The following is a 22,796-nucleotide window of genomic DNA, read 5'->3' as shown; positions in this document are numbered from 1 at the left end:
CCTCCTTCCTCCTTTTCACCCTCTCCAAAAAAAATCAATTGAAAAATATCTTTGGTTGAGGATTAAATTAAAGAAAAAAAAAAGGAGAATTAGATTTATTAATAATCTTTTAAAAATATTTGGAAATCTACATTTCAATAATAGGTTTACTTTATTTTCCTATATATTTAAACTTATGAATCATTTAAAAACATAGTCCTTAAGAACATAGACTTCTGCAGATCACCAGAGATATATGGGAGGAAAAGGTTAAGAAATCGTGCACTGGCCCTAGCTGTTTTGGTTCAGTGGATAGTGTCGGACTGCTGACTGAAGGGTTCCAGGTTCCATTCTGGTCAGGGCACATGACTGGATTGCACGCTCAGCTCCAGTGTAGGACATGCAGGAGGTAACCGATCAATGATTCTCTCTTATCATTGATGTTTCTATCTCCCTCTCCCTCTTTGAATCAATAAAAAATATATTTAAAAAAATGAAATCATGCACTTGGGGACCATTGATGCTAAGTTAGGAACCTCTTCCTTATAAAGAATAAATCTCAAGCTGGCTTAGAAATCTTCAAACCTTATGTGAGTTATGTTATTGTGTATCAACTCCCAAACACAAGTTTTTTCAAAATTAATGTTTAAAGTTCAATTTATTTAAAAAATACGTAATGTGGACTCTTATGGCTCAAAATTCCAAAGGTATATGGTACACAATCCAAAGTGTTTTCCTAGATCATCTTTCAGACTACCCCACTCCCTCTACTTCTTAAAGGAAACTAATGTCATTTTTTTCTTGTGCCAAGTGACTTGCATTTTAATTACCAGATACTATCATGGAAAAAATAAACTATATATAGTTTCAAAAAATTCATATTTAAAACAACTGCCTGGTGGTTTTTTTTCCCTTACCAATAAGATATCAGACTAAGGGAGGAATCTTTTAGGGTGTTCAAAAACCCTGTTTTCAGATTACTATGACTAGTATGTCTTTTGTTATTATTTGAGACATCATTTATGACATCTATTAAATTTGAACTAATAATATGACACACAAACTATCTTGGAAATGTCATTTAATTACTTGGAATGTAAATATTTCTTCCCAAATCACTTATGTGCCTAAACAGAATTTTCTACATATCAATGAATAAAGATAAGCAAAAGAAAAGTGGGCAAAAAAGAACAAGACAAATTCAGAGGAGAAATAGAAATGTTCAATAAATATATAAAGATATTTAAATTCACAAGTAATAAAAAAAATTCAAATGTAGTCAGGACCGTTTTATTCACCCATTATTAAATCAGCCAAGAAACAGAGACTATCCAGTGGTAGGAGGGGAGAGGGAAACATGCTGTAGTTGCCCACTGATTGGAGTGTAAGTTGGCACAACTTCTTTGAGGCAATTAAATTGTGATATCAATATAGTCTTCACCCCAACAATTACATTCCTAAATATCTATTCTACATAAATACCTGCCCATGTTCCAAAAAATGCATGTACAAGAAATTGTTTGTTGCAGCAATACATGTAATAAGAAAAACTGCACATAGTCTAGACATCCATCAATAGAGGGATTATTAATCTATGGAATGTTATGCAGGAGTTTACATGAATTGGGTTACCCTCTATGTACCAAGAAGGAAATATGTCTAAGATATATTGTGAGGTGAAAGAATCAAGTTGTCAGATGTTGCCATTTATGTTAAAAAAAAAAGTGAAAATCACACAACATACCTATTTTGCTATCTGTAAATATGTATGTAGGCCAATGCATGGGAAAAGGTCTGTGATGAAATATAGTAAACATAGAGTAGCAGTTATGTTAGGGTGGTGGATGAGGGCACAAGCAGGGTTTTCACTATACCTGCTATTTCATTTTGTTATATTGAGAAAACTAGAGGCCTAGTGCACGAAATTCGTGCATGGGCGGGTGGTCCCTCAGCCCAGTCTGCACCCTCTCCAATCCAGGACCCTTGGGGGATGTCTGACTGACTCTCGCAATCCGGGACCGCTGGCACCTAACCACTTGCCTGCCTGCCTGCCTGATCACCTCTAACGCCTCTGCCTTCCTGATCACCTCTAACCCCTTTGCTTGCCTGCCTGATTGCCCCTAACTGCTCCCCTACTAGCCTCATCGCCCATAATGGCTGCCCTGCTGGCCTGATCATCCCTAACCACCTTTACCTCGCCCTGTACCCAGGACCCAGGATTCATTCCTCCAGGTGATGGCAGGCACCCGGGACCCAGACTTCCCTCCCTCTGGCCAGCCACAGGTAACCAGGATCCAGGCCGGCTTCACCCAGGCCTGCTGCAACCACAGGCACTGGCACCCAGGACCACAGTGTAGGTGGCTTGTCCCTCTCCCAGGCCGCAGGCACAGGCACAGGCACAGCTGCTGGTGCCTGGGACCACGGAGCGGGCGGCTTGTCCCTCTCCCAGGATGCAAGCACAGCTGCTGGTGCCTGGGACTGCGGGGACCATGGAGCATGCAGGTTGCCCCTCTCCCGGGCCGCAGCCCCAGCTGCTGGCACCTGGGACCGCAGGACATGTTGCTTGTCCCTCTCCCAGGCCGGACTGTAGGTGCAGGTGCAGGTGCAGCCGATGGTGCCCGGGACCACGGGGTGTGCGGCTTGTCAATCCTTGGGGCCAGGTCGCAGGCGCAGGTGCAGTCACTGGTGCCTGGGGCTTCGGGGTGTGTAGCTTGTTCCTCTCCCAGGCCGCAGCCCCAGCCATTGGTGCCCAGGACCACGGGGTGGCGGCTTTCCTCTCTCCTGGGCCGCAGCCCGGCTGGTTCCCATTTTTCTCTCCCCAGTGTTGAGTTTCTGAGCCGTTAGGGTGTAACGGTGTGATGACCATTTGCATATTAGCTCTTTATTATATAGGATAATCATGTATTACTTGTTATAATGGAAAATAAGTTTATATTGACTCTGATTTTAAAGAGAGCCTATCAAATTTCATTTTTAAAGTAAACAGAATTGCAATCTATAGATGTTGATTTGGGAAATACCTTTCCTCAGAACTACTGACCTCAAAATTCTGGACCAAGAAGGATCTTACAATACAGTTAGTTTTTAAAATTCATTTTTGGAGAGAAGATACTCACAGTTTCTCAACCAAATGGTATGACTTCCACGTGTCTTTTCCAATGTAGGAAATAGCGTTTCCCTGCAAGTTTCTGTGAAGAAATACAGTTAATATGTTTAAATAGCTAAGAAATGAATGAACAGAATAAGTAAAAAAATCATGGCAACCTTATGGGGAATATTCAAATGTAGAAAACACCAGCTTTCTAATTTCCACAGCTCTCAGCTTCCCTGTTTGCACAATTAATAAAGACATAATGTGGGGCCACTGGCACCCTGAGGCACCTCCTCAGAACCTGAACTGTTTTTCTTGGATAGGTAATGCCAGTTAATGACTTTGAATACATTTTCCTTTCCAAAACCACTTGTGTCTAAAATAACTCCTACAAATCAATGAGAGAATAATAATTCAACAGGAAAATGGCAGAAATTTATCATTTTAAGAAAACAAATGTAAAGAAACCGTATGCCAGGTCACAGGAAAGAATTGGCTCAGTGCCCTCTCTGGAAATCTCTCCAGGTGTTAGAAGGGTAAGGGCGGTTAGAAATAAGAGGACTAGTATGGACATAGACATATTTGATAGGGAAAAGCAGAAATCACTGAGTAAGGAGTAAAGTATTACCCCTTTAGAGGGAAAATGTAAAAAGAAAAGACACAGAGAGAGATTGGAAGAATAAACACACACCAAAATAGTAACAGGAGTGGTAGAAAGGGTTGGGTGGGGTTTTCACATTATATCCTTTATACTTCTGTGACACTTAAAAACAAAATAGTGAGAATGTGTCCATGAATTACAAGTGTTTAAAAGAAGCTGTTAAATTCCTGAGATTTGGTTTCAAACACTAACTCTGTGGATGACTTTGAATCTTTAGCTTTGTCCTCTTCCCTCAGCAATAACTTACCTATTCCGTGTACACCTTTTTCATGAAGGTCAGAAAAAGTCAGATAACTGTCTGCCCCTCTGCCCAGTGGACATTTCCACTCAAGCAGAAGCCTTCCTGTTGCTTTATGCTCACCAATGAAAGATGCACAACCTGAGCTCACCTCCTCAAATGGGCTCTCTTTCCCAACTGCTGTATGTCCACCTGTCATACCACCGTCATTCTCCTCATCATCCAGGACAGACATTTTCCAGGGTCATATTTGATCTTTCTCTTTCCTGTATATCCCATCCCTCACTCTAGTCAGTTACCAAACCTTGTCAGTTCTTCCATTATAGCGTTTCCTGGATTTTCTTTCTACTCCTGTCACAACCATTTTGATTCAGCGCCTTCTCACTTGACTCCTAGAGTATTCTATTTGGTCTCCGTGAGTCAAGACTTTCTCCCTAGATCACTCTAACTATGAAACCTAAAATAATCCTTTTGGGTTTTGTTTTTTTTAGAGAGAGTAAGGAGGAGGGATAGAGAGATAGGAACACCGGTGAGAGAGAAACATCATTGATCGGCTGACTCCTGCATGTCCCCCACCAGGGATCAAGTTGGGCCCTGACTGGGAATCAAACCAGTGACCTATTGGTTCCTGAGTTGATGCTCAATCATTGAGCTACACAGGCTGGACAATCCTCTTATTTTACTCATCTGTCTCTCTCACTTGAAAACTTTCAGTGCGTCTCCTTATCTCAGTGTAGCTTCCAAACCTCTAGAGCTGATAGGCAAGATTTTTCATAATCATAGTTTTCACTGTTTCCTAAGCCAATTCTTTATAACCAGACTGGTCTATTAAGTCCTAATCATTCCTGCAGCCATGCCTCTGCCTAAATTGTTCTCACTAATTTTTCTCTATTTACCAAACTATAGCCACCCTTTATGTCCCAGCTAAAGTTCTAGGCTATCCATGCAGCTTTCCCTGACTTCCACACCCAGTCACTGCAGATTCTGCTGAATTACAGCACCTCTGGCCTGTCTCTCTTTTAGTGCTTAAAATCACCTCCTTTCTTTAATGCATATTGTCTTTCTTCCTACCTACCACTGTCATGTTCCACGGACAATGTCATACTTCTGTGGCTCCCCGGTACTTACACCTGGGTTGGGCCAAAATGGGTGATTTATATTGAAAGCCAGGGGGCAAAGATGAGTTCTGGATATGGCTAAGTGGTCAAATAATAATAGTTAACACATACATATGTTAGGCACTTATACAAGTACTTTACATATATTAACTCATTCAAAATTCACAACAATACTAAAGATGGTAACTATCCTAATCTTCATTTTAAAGTTGTGGAAATTGAGTCCCAAGACTAATAAATGGCATATCTGGCTCTAGAATCTCCTCTTAACCACTTTGTTGTTTCACCACCAATAAGATTGGAAGATGACCATGTTGCTGTAAAAAGGATGAAGCAAAAGTGGGAGGACAGCAGAGGTTAAGGAATGAAATGATGGGGCTAAAAGTATGGATCAGGAAAAATAACATGGACAATTACAAATAAAAGACTGGTGAAGTGGGGAACAATAATATTAAGGAGAATAAAGATAAGGAATAGTTGTCAAACAAAGATAAAAACAGAAAGTCCGTCAAAGTGGTTTGGGGGGAGATGAGGAAGGCCCAGGAAGAACTCAAGGAAAAGGCTACCACGTCAGCCAAGATTCAGAGAATAAGTGAGAAAAGGCAATGCTTACAAGATGGTGATGGTGCCATTGTAGGTGCTGGGCTCTGGCACAGGCACTTCGTTAAGCTTCTGATTTGTGCCAAAACCAATACACGACAGTGTCCCAATACTGCAGGTACAGAACTCACATATGTTCATGGTGGCACTCTGTTCAGTTACTGGAGGAACTATCTCATATGAGTCTGGTTGCTGAGTTTTGGCAAAATCCATGTCAAAAGATAGAGCTCTGACATCAGACAAGGTTGGCTGCAGAGTCTGAACAGGCTCTGGATATGGAAGTGCCATATTAGGTTGTTTTGGAGGAGCAATAGTCTGCTGCTGGGTTACAGCATCAGTTACCAAAGTTGGTTCTGGGGTGATGGTGAGTTCCAGGTGCATAGGTGGAAAGGCTGGTTGCTGAGCCTGAACAGGCTGTGGACGTGGAAGTGTCACCTCAGAGTACTTTAGAGGAGCTGCAGTCTGCTGCAGGACATCAGCCTGCGAAACAGGCTGACCTGGGGTCTCCTGCTGGTATGGAGGTTTGATATTTTCAGTTGGCCTAGGAGGATAAAAAGAGACCTCCTTGGCAGTTGCAGGGGCTTCTTTCTTCTTAGGGGGCTTTGGCTTGATCAAAATCCCCATATCCACATCACCAACACTGAGAGACAACACTTGATGCTGAACTTCACCCCAATCTGGAAGTGAGGATGTTGCCTCTTGATGGACTGAAGGTTGAGCTTCACCATCTATAGAGGGTTTTGGCAGCTGACCTTGATTCTTCAGGTCGACTGAAGAAGTCTGTATATCAGCAAGAGGAACAGGAGGTAGAGCTGAGCTCTTTGAAGATTGATCATATTCAGGGTAGGATGGAAGCTTATCTTGAATTCCACGGTGGTCGAACAAAAATTTAAATGGCTCAGAGGACACTGTAGACTGAGTTGAGACTTCTTGTTGGAGTGGAAGCTGAGTTGAAGTCTCCTGAGGGTTTGGAGAAGGTTCCATTTTCTCAGGAGACTCTGAAAGTACAGCTGAGGCATCATGGTTTAGTGGAGGAAGCTCCATATTTGTAGGATTTTGCTGATCCCAAGACCAGGGCTCCGTGGGCCCCAGGGGGATGGAGGTCAGCAGGATAGAGTCCATAGCCAACTCCGGAATCGGAGCTGCCTGGACCTGCAGCCACAACAGCTGCCACAGGAACAGAAACCGTGGGGCCCACATGCGCAGCCCGGACATGACAGGCAGAGGTCCGGGGCACAGGGAGCCACCAAGGCGAATGGGGCAAGGAGAGTGACCCAGAATACTGGGGCACAATAAGCGATCCAAAATACTGGGGCACAATGAGCGATCCAGTACACTGGAGCACAACGAGCAATCCAAATTGCTGGGGCACATACAAGCAACCCAGACAAGTGGGATGCAAGTACCATGCGCTGAGCAGGAGCCCAACAATTGGCAGCCATGTCACAATTGGCAGCCCTGTCATGGATGTGCCCTTTAGCAACCAAGCACCCCTCCCCACCTCAGTTTCTTACCTTTATTATTTTTGGGCCAAAGTGACTATAGAAGAGTGAGCCTTTTCCCCAGAATCACCAGGGATCACGTGGTTCCTTTCACCTGGTTCCTTTTAACTACCCGCTGGGCATCCCCTCCCCCCTCACAGTATGGCAGGATTTGGACTGCACACTTGGGTGGCCCCAGAGCCCAGGGATGGATGAGGCTGTTAAAGAAGGTAGGGATTTGGGGGGTACTGAAGAACTTTCCAAGAAAGCCACAGGGCCTGGCACCTCAGGAAATTCAGAAGAGCTAGTCCAGTCTGGAAATCTGAGCTCCTCTTCAAAGCTGAAATCTGAGAGAGTCTTCCTCCCAATGGCCATACTGCTTCCAGGAGGAGTAGCTGACCTACAAATACACCAGTTAGAGTGGTGTGGAATGGGACACACTTTACAGTTCAAAAATGTTGCCATTTCCTCGAAATTCTCAGTATCCATGTCTGATTCTTTGTTTTGTTTTGTATTCTTACCCTAGGTTATGTTTATTGATTTGAGAGAGAGAGAAGAAGGAGAGAGAGAAAGAGAGAGAAACCTTGATGTTGAGATAGAAGGAAACATCAATTGGCTGCCTTCCTTACATGCCCCGACCAGGGATCGGCCTGCAATGTCATGCCCTAACCAGGAATTGAATCAGGCCACATCCCCGTGGTGCACTTGGTGCTCAGGACAGTGCTCCAACCAAATGAGTCACCCAGCCAGGGCTCCATGCCTGGTTTTCAATTCACCACTCTATTACACAGGGGCTACCATTGTGTAGTGATGATTCCAAAATTACTGTAGATGGGGTGTTGGAGGGTAAGCAATTCGTTCTGGGAAGGAGTGTCTGAAACCAAGTGAATACCTTTACAGTGGAATGGGAAAATGTCCCCTTCCCACCTTGGCTCAACACAGCCATTAATCTAGAAAAGGAACAATGCCACTTTTCTGAGGTCTACCCTGTGTGCACATCAGGAGAAGATACTTAGGTTGTTAATGCCAGCATGTTAAATAATTATTTTTATAATTTTAAAAAATATACTTCTTTTATTGATTTCAGAGAGGAAGGGAAAGGGAGAGAGAGATAGAAACATCAATGATGAGAGAGAATCATTGATTGGCTACCTCCTACATGCCCCCCACAGGGGATAGAGCATGCAATCCGTGCATCGTTGGCCGAAATCAAACCTGGGACCCTTCAGTCTGCAGGCCGACGCTCTATCCGCTAAGCCAAACCACTAGGGTTTAAATAATTTTTTAAAATACTGTAACTGGCATCCAATTTGCTCCCTTCACAGTTCTTTTTATAATTTATTTTATTTTACTCCTTGTTTATTGTCTGGCACAACCTCCAGTATGTAAACTCCAAGAAAAAAGGGGCTGCATCTTATTCCCAGTGTCTAACACATAGTAATGGTTTCACTTATTATTATTAGTAGTAGTAGTAGTAGTAACAGTAGCAATGGTTTTTAAATGGAACTCATCCCAAGATTAGCCTCATATGGGGGTGGATCTCTTGTTATAATCAGGCTTCTGAAAATTTTTCCATCAATACTAAATCCCATCTTCATGTATTTCACAGGAAGACAGATTTCTTAAAGCCCAGGACAATACCAGAGCTTTTGCTTTCTATAGTCTTCAGAGGTTCCAAATTTCAACTAAGTATTCTCAAAAGTCACACACAGGCTAAATTCAAGAATTATTCTATTTCAGCACTAGCTGCGTGGTTCAGTTGGATGAGCATTGTCCTGTACATCAAAAGATTGTAGGTTTGATTCCCGGTCAGGGCACATACCTAAGTTTCAGGTTCAATGCCCAGATGGGGTGCATACAGGAGGCTACTAAGTGATGCTTCTCTCTATCTCTCTCTCCTCCTCTCTCCCTCCCTCAAATCAATAAACATATTCTCAGGTGAGGATTAAAAAAAAAAAGAGTACAAAGGACTTGTGCCAATATGTTTAGCTAAGTTTTATACCCTGAAGTCATTTCTAAGCAATAGGGGATAGAGAATAACAAATGCCTCTTGAACATACACAGAAAAGGGCTCATCTTCTCTAGAGAATCTTTCCTCACCTCTCCAACCGTATTCTGCATCTCCCTCTGTGCTCCTACAGCTCATGAGCTACCTCCATCGTACCTCCTGTAACATATCTATTTGATCACCTCCCCCACTGGAGAGTGAGCTCCTTGATGCAGAAAACATAGTATGCTTATCTCTGTGTACACGGAAGGTGTTTAATAAATACTTGTTTGATAAGTGTCCAGAGGCAGTCCAAACTATCAGTTTTAATGGCAGAGTGGGGGGTGTGGGGGATGATAGGCAACATACTCAGGATGTGAACTCCATTTAGCTAAGTGAAGTAAGAATGAACTGGGCTGAGACCATGTGGATTCTAGCAAGAGAGGAATCGACAGGACTACTCCAGCCATGAAGACAGAAGAGAAGCAGTCCAGAGACAGAAGACGCTGATGTGGCCTTCCCATACTATCAGTTAGCAGCTGTGCATCACTGCAGATTGCCCAGGACCAAACCAGATAGAGCCGGACCTGCATTACCACCAGTTGTCCACCATCTAGAACTGAAATGTCAGTGCTGACATGTACACATAAGGAACTGTTGGACATTGAAATTGGGTCTCAAAAGAACTGTTGGCCCAGAAAGAAACTCACTACAGACTGATTCATTTGCCTCTCAGCATAACCATTTTTGCTTGTCTCATTTTCAGTTCTTATAAGTGTATTTCTAATAGCACATGATCTCACTCATCTAGGAAAAATAATGAACAACATAGACTGATGAACAAGAACAGACCCAGAAACAAGGAGGCATGGATCAGACTGTCGGGCCTCGGGGGAGGGTAGGGAAGGGTGGGGGTAAAGGGGGAGATCAACCAAAGGACTTGTGTGCAGACATATGAGCCCAACCAGCGGTTAAGGACAACAGGGGGGTGGGGGCATGTGTGGGGAGGGGGGTGGGATGGAAATGGGGGGACGAGGACAAATATGTGATACCTTAATCAATAAAGAAATTAAAAAAAAAAAAAGAATGAACTGGGCATTCTCACACTCTACTCAAAATGTGATTCCCAAGCCCTAATGAGGTGATAATTCCCTTCCTTCCCAGCCCTCAACCCCCATACCCAGTGGAGTTATTGCAAGGGATACTATTCTAGGACTTAACTCTTTCCAGTTTAGGAATGTGAGTTGTGACAGCAGGAGTCAACCCTGGTTCTAGGAAGCTCCAAATGCATTCAGTGGGTCACCTACCCTCTCGCTGCAGGGAAACCTTTCACTTTCCCTTACTCATGGTAATATAGAGGTTTCCCCTTCTAGACCTTTGACTGGCACTGTGCTCATAACTCCATTCTGGGCACTTTCACATCTTTTGTCATTTTGTCCTCCCAGCCTCTGGGAGCTGCAAGCAGGACAGACAACTCCGGCAGGAATATGGCCTTGCAAAGGCGCTGCCTAGTACTTTTTATTCCCCCCAGCATATCCTTATCCATGGTTTTATCTGATCCCAATCTCTTTTGTATAGGATAGGAAGAAAAACCTAGAGAATTTAACAGCCTTGATCAAGGTCACACAGGATGTGTGTTAAGACCTAAGGTCTTCCAACTTCTGGTCCAAAGAGGACCCAACTTCCTTAAAAGGTATGACCTTCTGAAGTGGAACATACAGAGAAACTCTGACGGTACCAGACTCTCAAACAGACTACAAAGATGCTGAGGAGCAGGAAACAGAGGTGGCCAATCTTGACATTCTGTGTTCTCCTAGAAAGGCAGTGCTGAGATGCATGAGTGTTGGGGAGAACATTGGGTGTTGGGGCCGAGAACACTAGCCAGAAGAAGGTGGAATGCCTAGATCTAGAGAATTCCTTGCAAGCAACTCCTGAGATTGGAATTCCAAGGTGAGCTGCAACACATGATCATTTTGCCAAGATAATAAACCAAAAAGAGGTAAATCCTTTGGATTTTGCCAGTATAGTAGCCAAGTCACTTGGGGGAAGTGGGATTGTAGATTGAAGAAGTACACAGACAGTTATCCAAAGTGCAGGGTTCAGGATGAAGTCTGGAGGGCAGTGAACTGGTTGAAGTGGTTCATCAGAGCAGCCACACTCCACCCCTCAGCCAGCCAGCCCCACACTTCTTAGAGTAGAAAAGGCCTTCGACCCCATCACAGCCTGTTCTTTGGCAGTCAAGGGTGGAGGGCAATGACTTCAGGGCAAGTTAAATTCCTGACAGAAGTTTAAAATGTCTCTAGTATTTGACGGGTTCAAGCAAACCTTCAGGATTCTTCATGAAGCATTTTACTTCCTTCAAAAAGTGCTTTTATACCTCTTTCCAGGCTAGAACACCCAGCAAGAGAGGAAAATAAATCAGTAAACGGTTATTGAGTACCTGCTATATGACAGGCACTATGTCAGGCAGGGAACACATGCTTTGGAAAGTGGTGGTTAAGTATTAAGAAAGTCTTCCCCAAAATGTGATATCTGATTTTTATAAACATTTTTATTAGCTTGTTTTGTTTTCCAAAGAAAATATACATGGACACTGAACAACAACAACAAAAATAATAAGAAAACAAAAATTTCCCAGCATTCTGGACCTAAAAGTAGTTTCGTGTTTTGCTATTGTTATTTATAGTCTTTCTTGAACTAGATATCTTATCATTACTTTATATTCTTCCCTGCCGTTAAAGACTCATGGTATTTAAAATTAGCATGTATGTATGATATTTTATTTTATGGATACACCAAAATGTTATACCATCTATGTACCTAATAAAAGAGAATGTCTTTCTTGTCATGCTAGCAGTCATCAGCTGTACGGTAATATTACCTGGGGCAAATGGGAAAGTATTTTGGACTTATGTTCCTGACCCTTAATGGGTAAGAGCCCTTATGTGAGCTGATCCCCTGCCTAATGTAGTCACCAATAATACAAAACACCTTGATCATCCAGGAGGTGTAATTACACAGGGGTCTCCACCCAGCTTCCCTTTTGTATGACACAAAATCAAACCACTGCTCCTTTGTGTGTAAAATTAAAGAGAGGTTTCTGGCTTGTGTGGACACCAAAGGAAGGGACTATCACTACTTGCCCCTGGGAGAGGTGCAGAAAATGTAACTAAGACCTTGTCTATACAAAAAGAAATTGACAGTCAGTTTGAAATGGAATTGACATGGAGCAAAGAATATCCTTACATGATATTATTCTACACTGTCATTAAAATTTTCCCCAGATTTGTGTTACCCCCATTACCTATAATAGTACCTCGCACCCTTGGGTATCAATAAAAAATCACCTTTTTGGTACTTGGAGACAAGGGTAACACATTTCTAGATATTTTAGAATTACAACAGCATAATGTACAATTATCCCAAACAAACTTCCAAACTAATTCTTTGAATGTCTGGCAGCAATTTAAAAATGACATGAAAGGATTTAATCCCTTCCATTGTGTAGAGGGCCTCCTGGGAAGGCACCTGAGCATTCTATATTGGCCCCTCTTGCCCTTTTGGCCAAGAGGGACCCCCTTCTCACAATCCTATTGTCCATAGCTGTTGCCTGAGCTTTATGTTCATGCCGAGGTTGAAGCCTCATGATGGCTGGTACCATGGATCTGTCTCTCGCCCAGTGGGGTGAGCTGAGCCCTCCCTGGAGAAGAAACCTGGGTTCCCCAAGATATGTGATCAGTGCTGGGGCCTTGCCAGCAGGCAAGGGGATCCCAAGGCAGGTGCTGGGCGTGGAGACCACGGGGGCGTAGGCTACCAAGGAGACAGAACTGAACCTCACATCATCCTGCTTGGCCCTGGAGGATGGCTGGTTAGCCAGAGACGGGTAAAGTTCCTCAGGGAAGGAACAACCTAAGACAGGCACAGTCGCAGAGGGGCCATCAGGAGAAAACTTGGGGGTCTACAGAGGTGGGGCACAGAACTTCACCCCCCCCCCAACTTTGCAAGGGCCTGAACCTTCACCCCTTCTAAGGGAGGCCTCCTGCCCCCATGGCTGCTTAGCTTCCCATGCCCAGCTCAAATCGGGACCCAGGTAACAGACAGAGACTTGGCCAATAGCAGCTGCCCTCTCACTGCAACAAGACTTGTTTGAATTGTCTTGTACCCATGATGTGGGGAAGTGGGGTTTTTGATATCTAAACCCAGCCTAGCACCAGGAATGCTCAGGGCCTACTCAAGAAGGCAAATAATCCTTTCCACTAATATTTACAGGGTAAAATAAGATTGTTGTTAGAGTATTAAATTTGACAGTAAAATAGTAGTCAAGTTTTCAGGCTTATTTAAATTGGCTAATTGAAATAAGCAAATATTCTAGAAAAATCAGTTGTACTGGACAAAAAGCTGTTCCTAAAGTATTAACTAAAATTTTTATTGGTAGTTCATCTCATGGTAAAATTGTGTAACATGTAATGAACCTAAAGCAATCATATTTTAGTGCAAAAAATTAAAATTTAAAAGCTATCAAGATTACATTATAAAATTTCCAAAAGCCTCCTAATATTTAAATCAAAAAAGGGGGGATAGTAGAAGAATATCATGTAAGGAAAAATATCCCATAAGTAAATTACATCTAGAAAATTTTTACTTTAGAAAATTAACTTTCATTTGTAATGCTAACAGCAAGACACCCATGTAAAACATACATGCTGTCAAAACAAGCCAAAGGAAAATCGTTTGGGCAAAAAATGAAAAAGGATCACAAGTCAAATTTATAGAAAAGATTCTTTTATTAACTTTTGGTCGAGAATATATTTGTATATTTTCAGAAAACAACTCCAAGACCATGTGGATTCCTGCAACAGAGAGGAATTGACAGGAGTGCTCCAGCCATGAAGACAGAAGAGAAACAGTCCAGAGATGGAAGACGCTGACGATGCCTTGCCATACTAGCAGTCAGCAGATGTGTGTCGCTGCAGGTTGCCCAGGACCAAACCAAAGAGGGTCGGACCTGCATTACCACCATTTGTCCACCATCCAGAACTGAAATATCATTGCTGACATGTACACATAAGGAACTGTTTGACATAGAAATTGGGACTCAAAAGAACTGTTGGCCCAGAAAGAAACTCACTACAGACTGATTCATTTGCCTCTCAGCATAACCATTATTGCTTGTCTCATTTTCAGTTCTTGTAAGTGTATTTCTAGTATCACATGAGCTCACTCATCTAGGGGAAATGATGAACAACATAGACTGATGAACAAGAACAGACCTGGAGACAGGAAAGCATCGATCAGACTGTCAGACCTCAGAGGGAAGGTAGGGGAGGGTGGGGATAAGAGAGAGAGATCAACCAAAGGACTTGTGTGCATGCATATAAGCCTAACCAGTGGTCACAGACAACAGAAGGGGAATGGGGGCATGTGTGGGGAGGGGTTTGGGATGGGAATGGGGGAGATGAGGGCAAATATGTGATACCTTAATAAAAAAAGAAATAAAAAAAAAGAATAACATGCTAATTGACCATACCCTCACAATGCCCACCAGCCAATCAGGAGTGAGTATGCAAATTAACCCAACAAATATGGTAGGTTAATTTGCATACACAGGTGCCGGGCCTCTGGGCAGGGTGGGAAGGCAGAAAGGTGGCTCTGGGCCGCAGCAAAGGTGGTGCTGGCAGCCAGGGAAAGGAAGGCCCATTCTGACACGAATCTTCATGCATCGGGCTTCTAGTATATATATAAAAAGCCAGTGACTGGAATGCCACAACCATAAAGACCTTAACGACCAGTCACTATGACACCCACTGTGGCCAGTGAACCAGTGCGATCGGGGGGTGGGGGCTAGCCGGCCAATCTCCTGGGGCCCTTCCCACCAGCTGGCCAGCCCCTGCCCCGATCAGCCTGCCCCACCCCAATCAGCCCACAGACCCTCCCCTAAGCTGGCCCCACCCATCCCGATCAGGGGCAGGACCAGCAGGCCAACCACCTGTGGCCCCTCCCCCCACCTGGCCCCTGCCCCCAATGAGCCCCCACTACCCCAGTTGGCTTGTGGCCCCTTCTCCCAGCCAGCTCCGCCCCTGATCGGTGCCCCAACTCTGATCAAGGGCAGGGCCAGTCAGCCAACCACCCATGGCCTCTCCCCAGGCTGCTGGACCCCGATCGGCCCTCCAACCCCATTCAGGGGTGGGGCCAGGCAGCCCACCGCCTACAGCCCCTCCCCATGGCTGGCCTCACCCCGATCAGCCCCAACCACCTGATTGGCCTGCGCCCCTCCCCTCTGCCAGCTCCACCCCTGATTGGCCTGCTCCACACCAAATGAGGGTGGGGCTGGACAGCCAAATTCCCACAGTCCCTCTTCCCTGATCACCCCCTCACCCCATTCAGGGGCGGTTCCAGCCAGTCCACCTCCCATAGCCCCTCCCCACAGCTGGCCCCACCCCAGAACAGCTTCCACCAACACTATCGGCCTGTGCCTCTCCCCCCAGCCAACTCTGCACCAATTGGAACGCCCCCCCCCCAACTGGGGGTGGGGCTGGCTGGCCAACCTTCCATGGCCCCTCTCTTCCAATCAGCCCCCCCCATCTCATTTGGGGGTGGGGCCAGCCAGCCCACTGCCCATAGCCTCTCCCCTCGGCCAGCCAATCCCCTGAAGCCCCTCCCCTCAGCAGGTCTGGCCCTAGGTGGGCTGGCCAGCCAACCTCCCGCCATCTCCTCCCCCCGACAGACCTGGCCCTGATCCACCCCAATTGGGACCAAGTGGGCCAGATCCCACCCATGCACAATTTCGTGCTCTGGGCCTCTAGTCTATATAATAAAAGCCTAAACAACCATTAAGGCAGAATGACCAGTCGCTATGATGTGTACTGACCACCAGGAGGCAGACACTCAATGCAGGAGCTGCCCCCTGGTGGTCAGTGCACTCCCACAGGGGGAGCACTGCTTCAGCCAGAAGCTGGACTCACAGCTGGCAAGTGCAGTGCCGATGGTGGGAGCCTCTCCCGCCTCTGCGGCAGTTCTAATGAGCAGCGAGCCAAGCACTAAGGAACAGCAAGCAGGCGGATGATAAGGAGCGAGGGATCCCAGACTGCAAGAGAGATGTCTGCTGAGGGGTCCCGAACTGCAAGAGGGTACAGGCCAGGCTGGGGGACGGCCCCCTCCTCACACCCAGTGCACGAATTTCATGCACCAGGCCTCTAATAATTTATAATTAACTATTTTTACTTAGATTAGTTCATTCAGTTTATTCTAACTTTTCTCTATTATAAATTCAGCTGAGCATAGGCCAGTGTGGCTCAGTCTGCAGAGCATCATCTCATGCACCAAAAGGTCACTGGTTGATTCCTGGTTAGGGATGCATACACAGAGGCAATCAATCAATGTTTCTCTTTCACTTCAATCTCTCTCTCTCTCTCTCTCTCTCTCTCTCTCTCTCTCTCTCTCCTCTCCTTCCTCTCTCTCTAAAAAATCAATAAAAAGATGTTTTAAATTGAGCTGATATTGAAGGATGGTTAACCAGGAAAAGAGTGTCGGGATGGATTTACTCAAGCAAAGAACAAGAGACCTGTACTTTTTCTAAATGTACAAAATAGATTCATTGAAATATTCAGTAATAATGATAATAGTACCTAACAAATAGCACTTACTATGACCCAGAGGTGCTCTAATTGTTTTATAGATGCTAATGTATTTAATCTTACTAGAATTATCCTGTCACACATAAGGAAACTGCAGCACACACAGGTAAATAACCCACAGAAGAACACACAGCTAATACATCAACATGGAAAGGAGACCAAAGAGGTCTGGCTCCAGGGTGTAAGGAAATCAGAAAAGGGAAATGTGCTTATTTAAATTTATGTTAAAAGCTTAACAACCAAAGTTTTATAATTATTATGTAAATTGTTTTTCAGTTTTACATTTACACTACCCTGTGATTTACAAGAAGGGGAAATTGTGCCTTGCCAAGTTGACACCTCATTCATAAAAAGCAGAAGAGAGACCTGTACTTTTAAGGAATTACATGGCATTCAGAGGGCTGAGTCTTGGTTTCCACAAAGTTTGAAGATAGTAAGGGATGTGGCCAAATAGGGAGGCAAAAGTCAGGTCACAGAAGAGAAGCTTCCATTTCATGCTGAAAACAATGATGAGTATTTGAAGGATTTTCAACAGAAAGAGACAAGACACTGATTTGCACTTCAGGAAAATCACTTTGGATGCTGTCTGATGATGGAACAGATTTGAGAGAGGCAAACTGGAAGAAAATCCAGTTGATAGGACACTCTTACAGCTGTCATGGAGAGAAATGATGAGGGCCTGACATATGACTGGCAGTGAGAATGGTGAGAAGCAGATATACTTAATTTCTAAATGTAATCAAGTCAGTGATTGAATACAGTTGTCCCCCTATCTGTGAGGGATACGTTCCAAGACCCCAGTGGATGCCTAAAACCTATAGTAATGAACCCTATGTATACTATGTTCTTTCCTATACCACATGCACACCTTTTCACTTAAAGGAAGCACTTGACAGCTTCTCTTTGGAATATTCCAATTGCCAATGTCACCACTCTTGCACTTTGGAGCCATCCATTAAGTAAAATAAGTGTCACTTGAATACAAGATCTGTGATACCAACAGTCAATCTGATAACTGAGATGGCTACTAAGTGACTAACTAGCAGGTTTACATTTTGCATGTCTTTTGGTACACTGGGCAAAGACATGATTCAGGACAGCGTGCAATTTGAAACTCATAAATTGTTTACATTTGAATTTTCTATTTAATATTTTGGACCACAATTGACCAAGGCTAACTGAAACCAAGGAAAGTGAATCCACAAATAAGGGTGGGACTACTGTAGATGAAAGAGGTGAAGTGGAGGGAGAGTCAAGAGTGACTCTTAGGTTACTGGCTTGGAAGCTGGGTAGGAGGGAATGCCTTTCAGTCAGTGGGTAATACAGAAGGAGCACAGGGACAAGGGGAAAGATCTAATCCAATGCCCACCTGTATGCTTTGATCTACTGTACACATACAGAGGAGCATGACAAGAACTCCAGATAGAAAAGCAGAGAGAAGGAGTTGCATGGAGGATGCTAGAAAGGGGTTCCCAGGACATTATTTCTACCTGCTTGAACCTTTTGACTCTGGGCCACACCTGAAAAAAGGAGGATGAGGCTGGACCATACAGGGGAAGTGTTATCCATGAACCATCCATGGAGCCTCTGCTCTTGAAGGGAGAGAGCTGAGATTGACACCTGGGGAAAAGAAACAGAAATAAAACCAACCCAGCAGGGCCAGGGCTTGGGAAACAATGAGGAGGGAACAGAGGACTAGGCAATGATGTTACAGAACATGAATTGTTCAGCCGGAATTCCCTGTACTCATGGCTGGGGCACTCTGCTGGACTGATGTGGGGCCTCAAAGAGGCTGGAATGAGTCAGAAAGCTAGGGCACAAATCAAGCCCCTCCATGCTGAGGATCCACCGTATTGACTGCTGGCTACTTTCTGCCACCACTGCCTAAGAGACCTTGGGTCATCCCCAAAGATGAAGACCTTGACTCATGGCCTTCCTGATCTTTTCATTCCTGTTAGTATTTCAACTCCATAGCGGGACTTGGGCATAACACATACTGTTAGTCAAATCAGTGATTTATTCATTCATTCACCAAATATAAATATTTATTAAGTTCCACTATGTATCAGGTGTGGTTACCACTGGAGAAACATTGGTAAATAATGCACTCAGTGAAATATAAAAATGACCAATTCTATCTGTATGATCCTAGGCAGATCAATTTCACCTGGGAACATCAATTTACCACCTAAGAAATGTCTAAGATGCTTTACAACCATTTCAAGTATCCTAAGGCTCCCTCGCATTATTCATTCAACAGAATAATGCAGAATAAGCACATACTTTGTATATAAGTATGTTATTTTCCAATTCAAGTAGAAACACGTAAGACAAAGGGCTATTTCCTGGACTTAAGATTGACATGGGAAATCTTACATATATAATTACTAATATAGAATTTTATATTCAATAAATCACCTTTATTAAAAGAACAAAAGTATAAGAAATAGAGACTATGTCAGAAAATTCATCAGGTTATCATCATCATGTGCTAGGATTTGGTTAAAATCCACAAAGACATGGTATGAATTTGGTTTAAAGTCAACAAAACATGGTCCAAATTTTTAAAAGAGAAAATGGCATAAATAACATATATAACTCAATGTGGTAAGTGCTGTAATCATGGAGATAGGAAATAAGGTCCATTATCAGAAAGTGGTTGATTCTGCAGTTTCCATTTTCTTCTTCTTGCCCTGCACAACTCATAAAAACCTGCTCTCAGAAATTTCATCATGAGTATGAAGGGAGTTCCCAGAAGAAGTAAGTGAGGGAATGTAATTAAGGGTATCAATTGAGGACTAGTGCTGGGGCTGACCAGCAGACCCTGAGCGACGTATGAATAATTATTCTGACACACAATTGCTATGAAAGAGACGGCTAAGGGACTGCCTGGCTATAGGAACAAGGCAGTCCTGTTCACCTGTCTCCTTAGGCTTTTATTGTAACAACAGCTTTAACTAAAATAACTATTGGATACTTTCAGCAGAGTAAACATCCTTGAAAAGACACATGTGTTTGCAGTGTCCTTTAAGCAAGGACATCTGCATACTAAGCATAAAGATTCCAGTAAATTTCCAGGTACTTGCATGAACACAGAATTGCTTCCCCACAAGGATATACCAGGGCCCAGATCCTAAACCCTGCTGAAGAAAAAGACCTTCCCACCACCCGCACCGGTCCCTCTCAGAATATTTAAAACCAGTGCAAACTGAGTCAAACTAAAGCTTCAACAAAGCCCAGATCCAGCTCAAATACAAATCAAATCAGCCTTATGCATTAGCAGCCTGAAAGAAGAGGCATGCCTATTCTGGGTGTATTATTTGCTTTAGCCTCTATTGTTCTTCTATACAAAATGCCCAATTCACAATTTAAAAATTGATACCCAAGAAATTCTCAAATATTTGAAACATATGCAGCAAGAAAATGTGACCTGGGTTTAAGAAAAGAAATATTCAGTAGAAGCAGAACTAGACATGGCCCCGATGTTGAAATGTGCAAATAGGGACTTTTAAAAAACTGTGATAAGCCCAGCCAGTGTGACTCAGTAATTGAGCATCAACCTAAGAACCAAGAGGTTCCCAGTTCAATTCCCGGTCAGGGCACATGCCCGGGTTGCAGGCTCAATCCCCAGGGCAGGGCATGCAGGAGGCAGCCAATCAATGTGTCTCTCTCTCATCAATGTTTCTATCTCTCTTTTCCTCTCCCTTTCTCTCTAAAATCAATAAAAACATATTAAAAAAAATAAGTAAAAAACAGTTATAAAATGATTAAAGATTTCGTAGAAAAGGTGATCAGCATGAATGAAGATATGGCTATCTTATCAGAGACACTGAAACCTTTAAAAGAAAGGAATGCAAGAAATGTAAAATAAGATTTTATAATCTGAGGTTGCATTATCTAGGCCAGTGATGGGCAACCTTTTGAGTTTGGTGTGTCAAACTTCGCCAAAAAACTGAGCATAACTCGGGTAGTGTGTCACTTTGAGGAAAAAACTAACTCCAAGACTCTAGTCGCAAATGTTTCATCCTCAGGAGCAGCAAATGTTTCATCCTCGGCATGCGGCCATGTGTCAGCAGAAATGGCTACGCGTGTCAGTGCTGCCATGCGTGTCATAGGTTCGCCATCACTGATCTAGGCAAACAGCAGATAGAACAGAAGAAAAAGAAAATGGTAGACTTGAAGACAGGTCAAAATAAAATATCTAAACTGAAACACAAAATATTAAGAAAATGTTGTAAAAAAAAAAAAAGAGCACATTCATGATATGTGGGAAAATATCAAACAAAGCAACACACATGTAACTGGAGTACCAGAAAGAGAGTGAGAATGGAAAAGAAATTAGCATTTGAAGACATAATGGATGAAAGACATCAAACTATAGATTCACACAGCTCAGGAACCCCAAGCAAGATAAATACAAAGAAAATGACAGCTGCCAAAACCAGTTTGGCTCAGTGGATAGAGCGTTGGCCTGCAGACTCAAGGGTCCCAGGTTCGATTCCGGTCAAGGGACCGTACCTTGATTGCAGGCACATTCCCAGTGGGGGGTGTGCAGGAGGCAGCTGATCGGTGTTTCTCTCTCAACGATGTTTCTAACTCTCTATCCCTCTCCCTTCCTCTCTGTGGAAAACCAATAAAATATATATATATAAAAAATGACAGCTAAGCACAACATATTCAACATATTGCTGAAAATGCAAGTGCAGAATACATATTCTTTTCACATGTGCATCGGACATTCATTAAGATACACTATTTGCTGGCCAGGGGACAAGTCTCAATAAATACCCAAGAATTAAAATAAAACAGAGTATATTCTCTGACTATAATGGCATTTAGTTAGAAATCAGTAACAATAAGATACCTAGAAAATTCCCAAATATTTGAAAATAAAGAACACAATTCTAAATTACCCATAAGACATATATAAAATTGCAAGGGAAATTTTAAACTAAATTATGAAAACACATCATATTTAAAAATGGCATTATGAAGCTAAAGCATAACCTAAAAGAGAATGTATAGCTCTAAATGTTTCTATTAGAAAAAAAGACATGAAATAAATGAATAAGGCATCCACCTTAAAAAGCTAGAAAAAAATTAAACCCAAAGTAGAAGGAAGAAAATAATAAGATTGGTAAGCAATGACCCAGGGAACAAACAAATAAAAGAAAAATCAGCAAAGTCAAAAATGGATAATTTGGAAAGATTAATAAAAATTGATAAACCCTTGCTGATTCTCATCCATTTCCCATCAAATCCTCACAAATTTCCTATTAGAGACCAGCAGCTGTTGCTCCCGGACTGGTACCATGTCAGGGCCAGTCCTCCTGCCCACCATGAGGGAGAGAGCCTACAGGACATGGAGCGGAACACAGCCCACAAATCACAAAGCACAGACATGGAGATGGGGTACCATCCTGGGAAGACCCAGCCCCCAAGGGCCCCACCAGGTGTGCAGGGCCTGGGGAGTGGTCCCTGAGATGTTACTGCATAGACCAACAGCCAGCAGGGAGTTGAGGAAGAGCTCCCTCCATACAAAGTGAGGAAGGGAGAGCAGAAGGAAGTCAGCCCCTATGAGCAATGAAAAGAGTCTAGGCATCTTGAGATTAGGGGACCATTCTTGGCTCTGAAAACAGTTTCTGAGATCCCCAGACCAGAGAGATAGAGAGAGAGATAGAGATAGATATAAGAGATACTGGTAGAGATAGAGGTAGAGAAAAATCCCATAGGCATTCTGCTGTTGAACAGTTCCCTTTTATTATACTAGTATACTTCTTCCTCTCACCATTGCTTCCTCCATATAAAAGACTGGAAAGGTCAGTGTCAATCCCAGCAAGGTGTAGGTCCAAACATACACAAGCAATTGAAATTAGACTCTTGAGGGTCTGGAACCTACAAAGAAAGCAATAGAAATGCTAACAGATTGGGCACAAGGACCTGAACCCAATCTGGTTTATGTGACCTCAGACATCTCTTCCAGACATATTCTAGGACTCTGTTTACA

General features: G+C 43.4%; 1 protein-coding gene across 7 annotated transcripts in view; it reads right to left on the bottom strand.

Annotated features, from left to right (window-relative positions):
• Positions 1–22,796, bottom strand: part of LOC129147399 (leucine-rich repeat-containing protein 37B-like) — an 83,385-nt gene that overhangs the window by 30,344 nt on the left and 30,245 nt on the right. For 4 of the 7 annotated variants that reach the window (XM_054709365.1, XM_054709368.1, XM_054709367.1 and 1 more), the window contains exon 4: positions 3,096–3,167. In XM_054709365.1, the coding sequence (XP_054565340.1) occupies positions 3,096–3,167 (72 nt within the window). Of the gene's footprint in view, positions 1–3,095; positions 3,168–5,700; positions 6,840–22,796 lie in introns of those variants that run through there. The other 3 variants (XM_054709363.1, XM_054709362.1, XM_054709364.1) reach the window with 1 other exon arrangement.

This window comes from Eptesicus fuscus, chromosome 20 (assembly GCF_027574615.1).
Source record: "Eptesicus fuscus isolate TK198812 chromosome 20, DD_ASM_mEF_20220401, whole genome shotgun sequence".
NCBI lineage: Eukaryota > Metazoa > Chordata > Mammalia > Chiroptera > Vespertilionidae > Eptesicus > Eptesicus fuscus.
The sequence above is the reverse complement of the archived record's forward strand: the minus strand, read 5'-3'. Positions and strand labels throughout refer to the sequence as shown.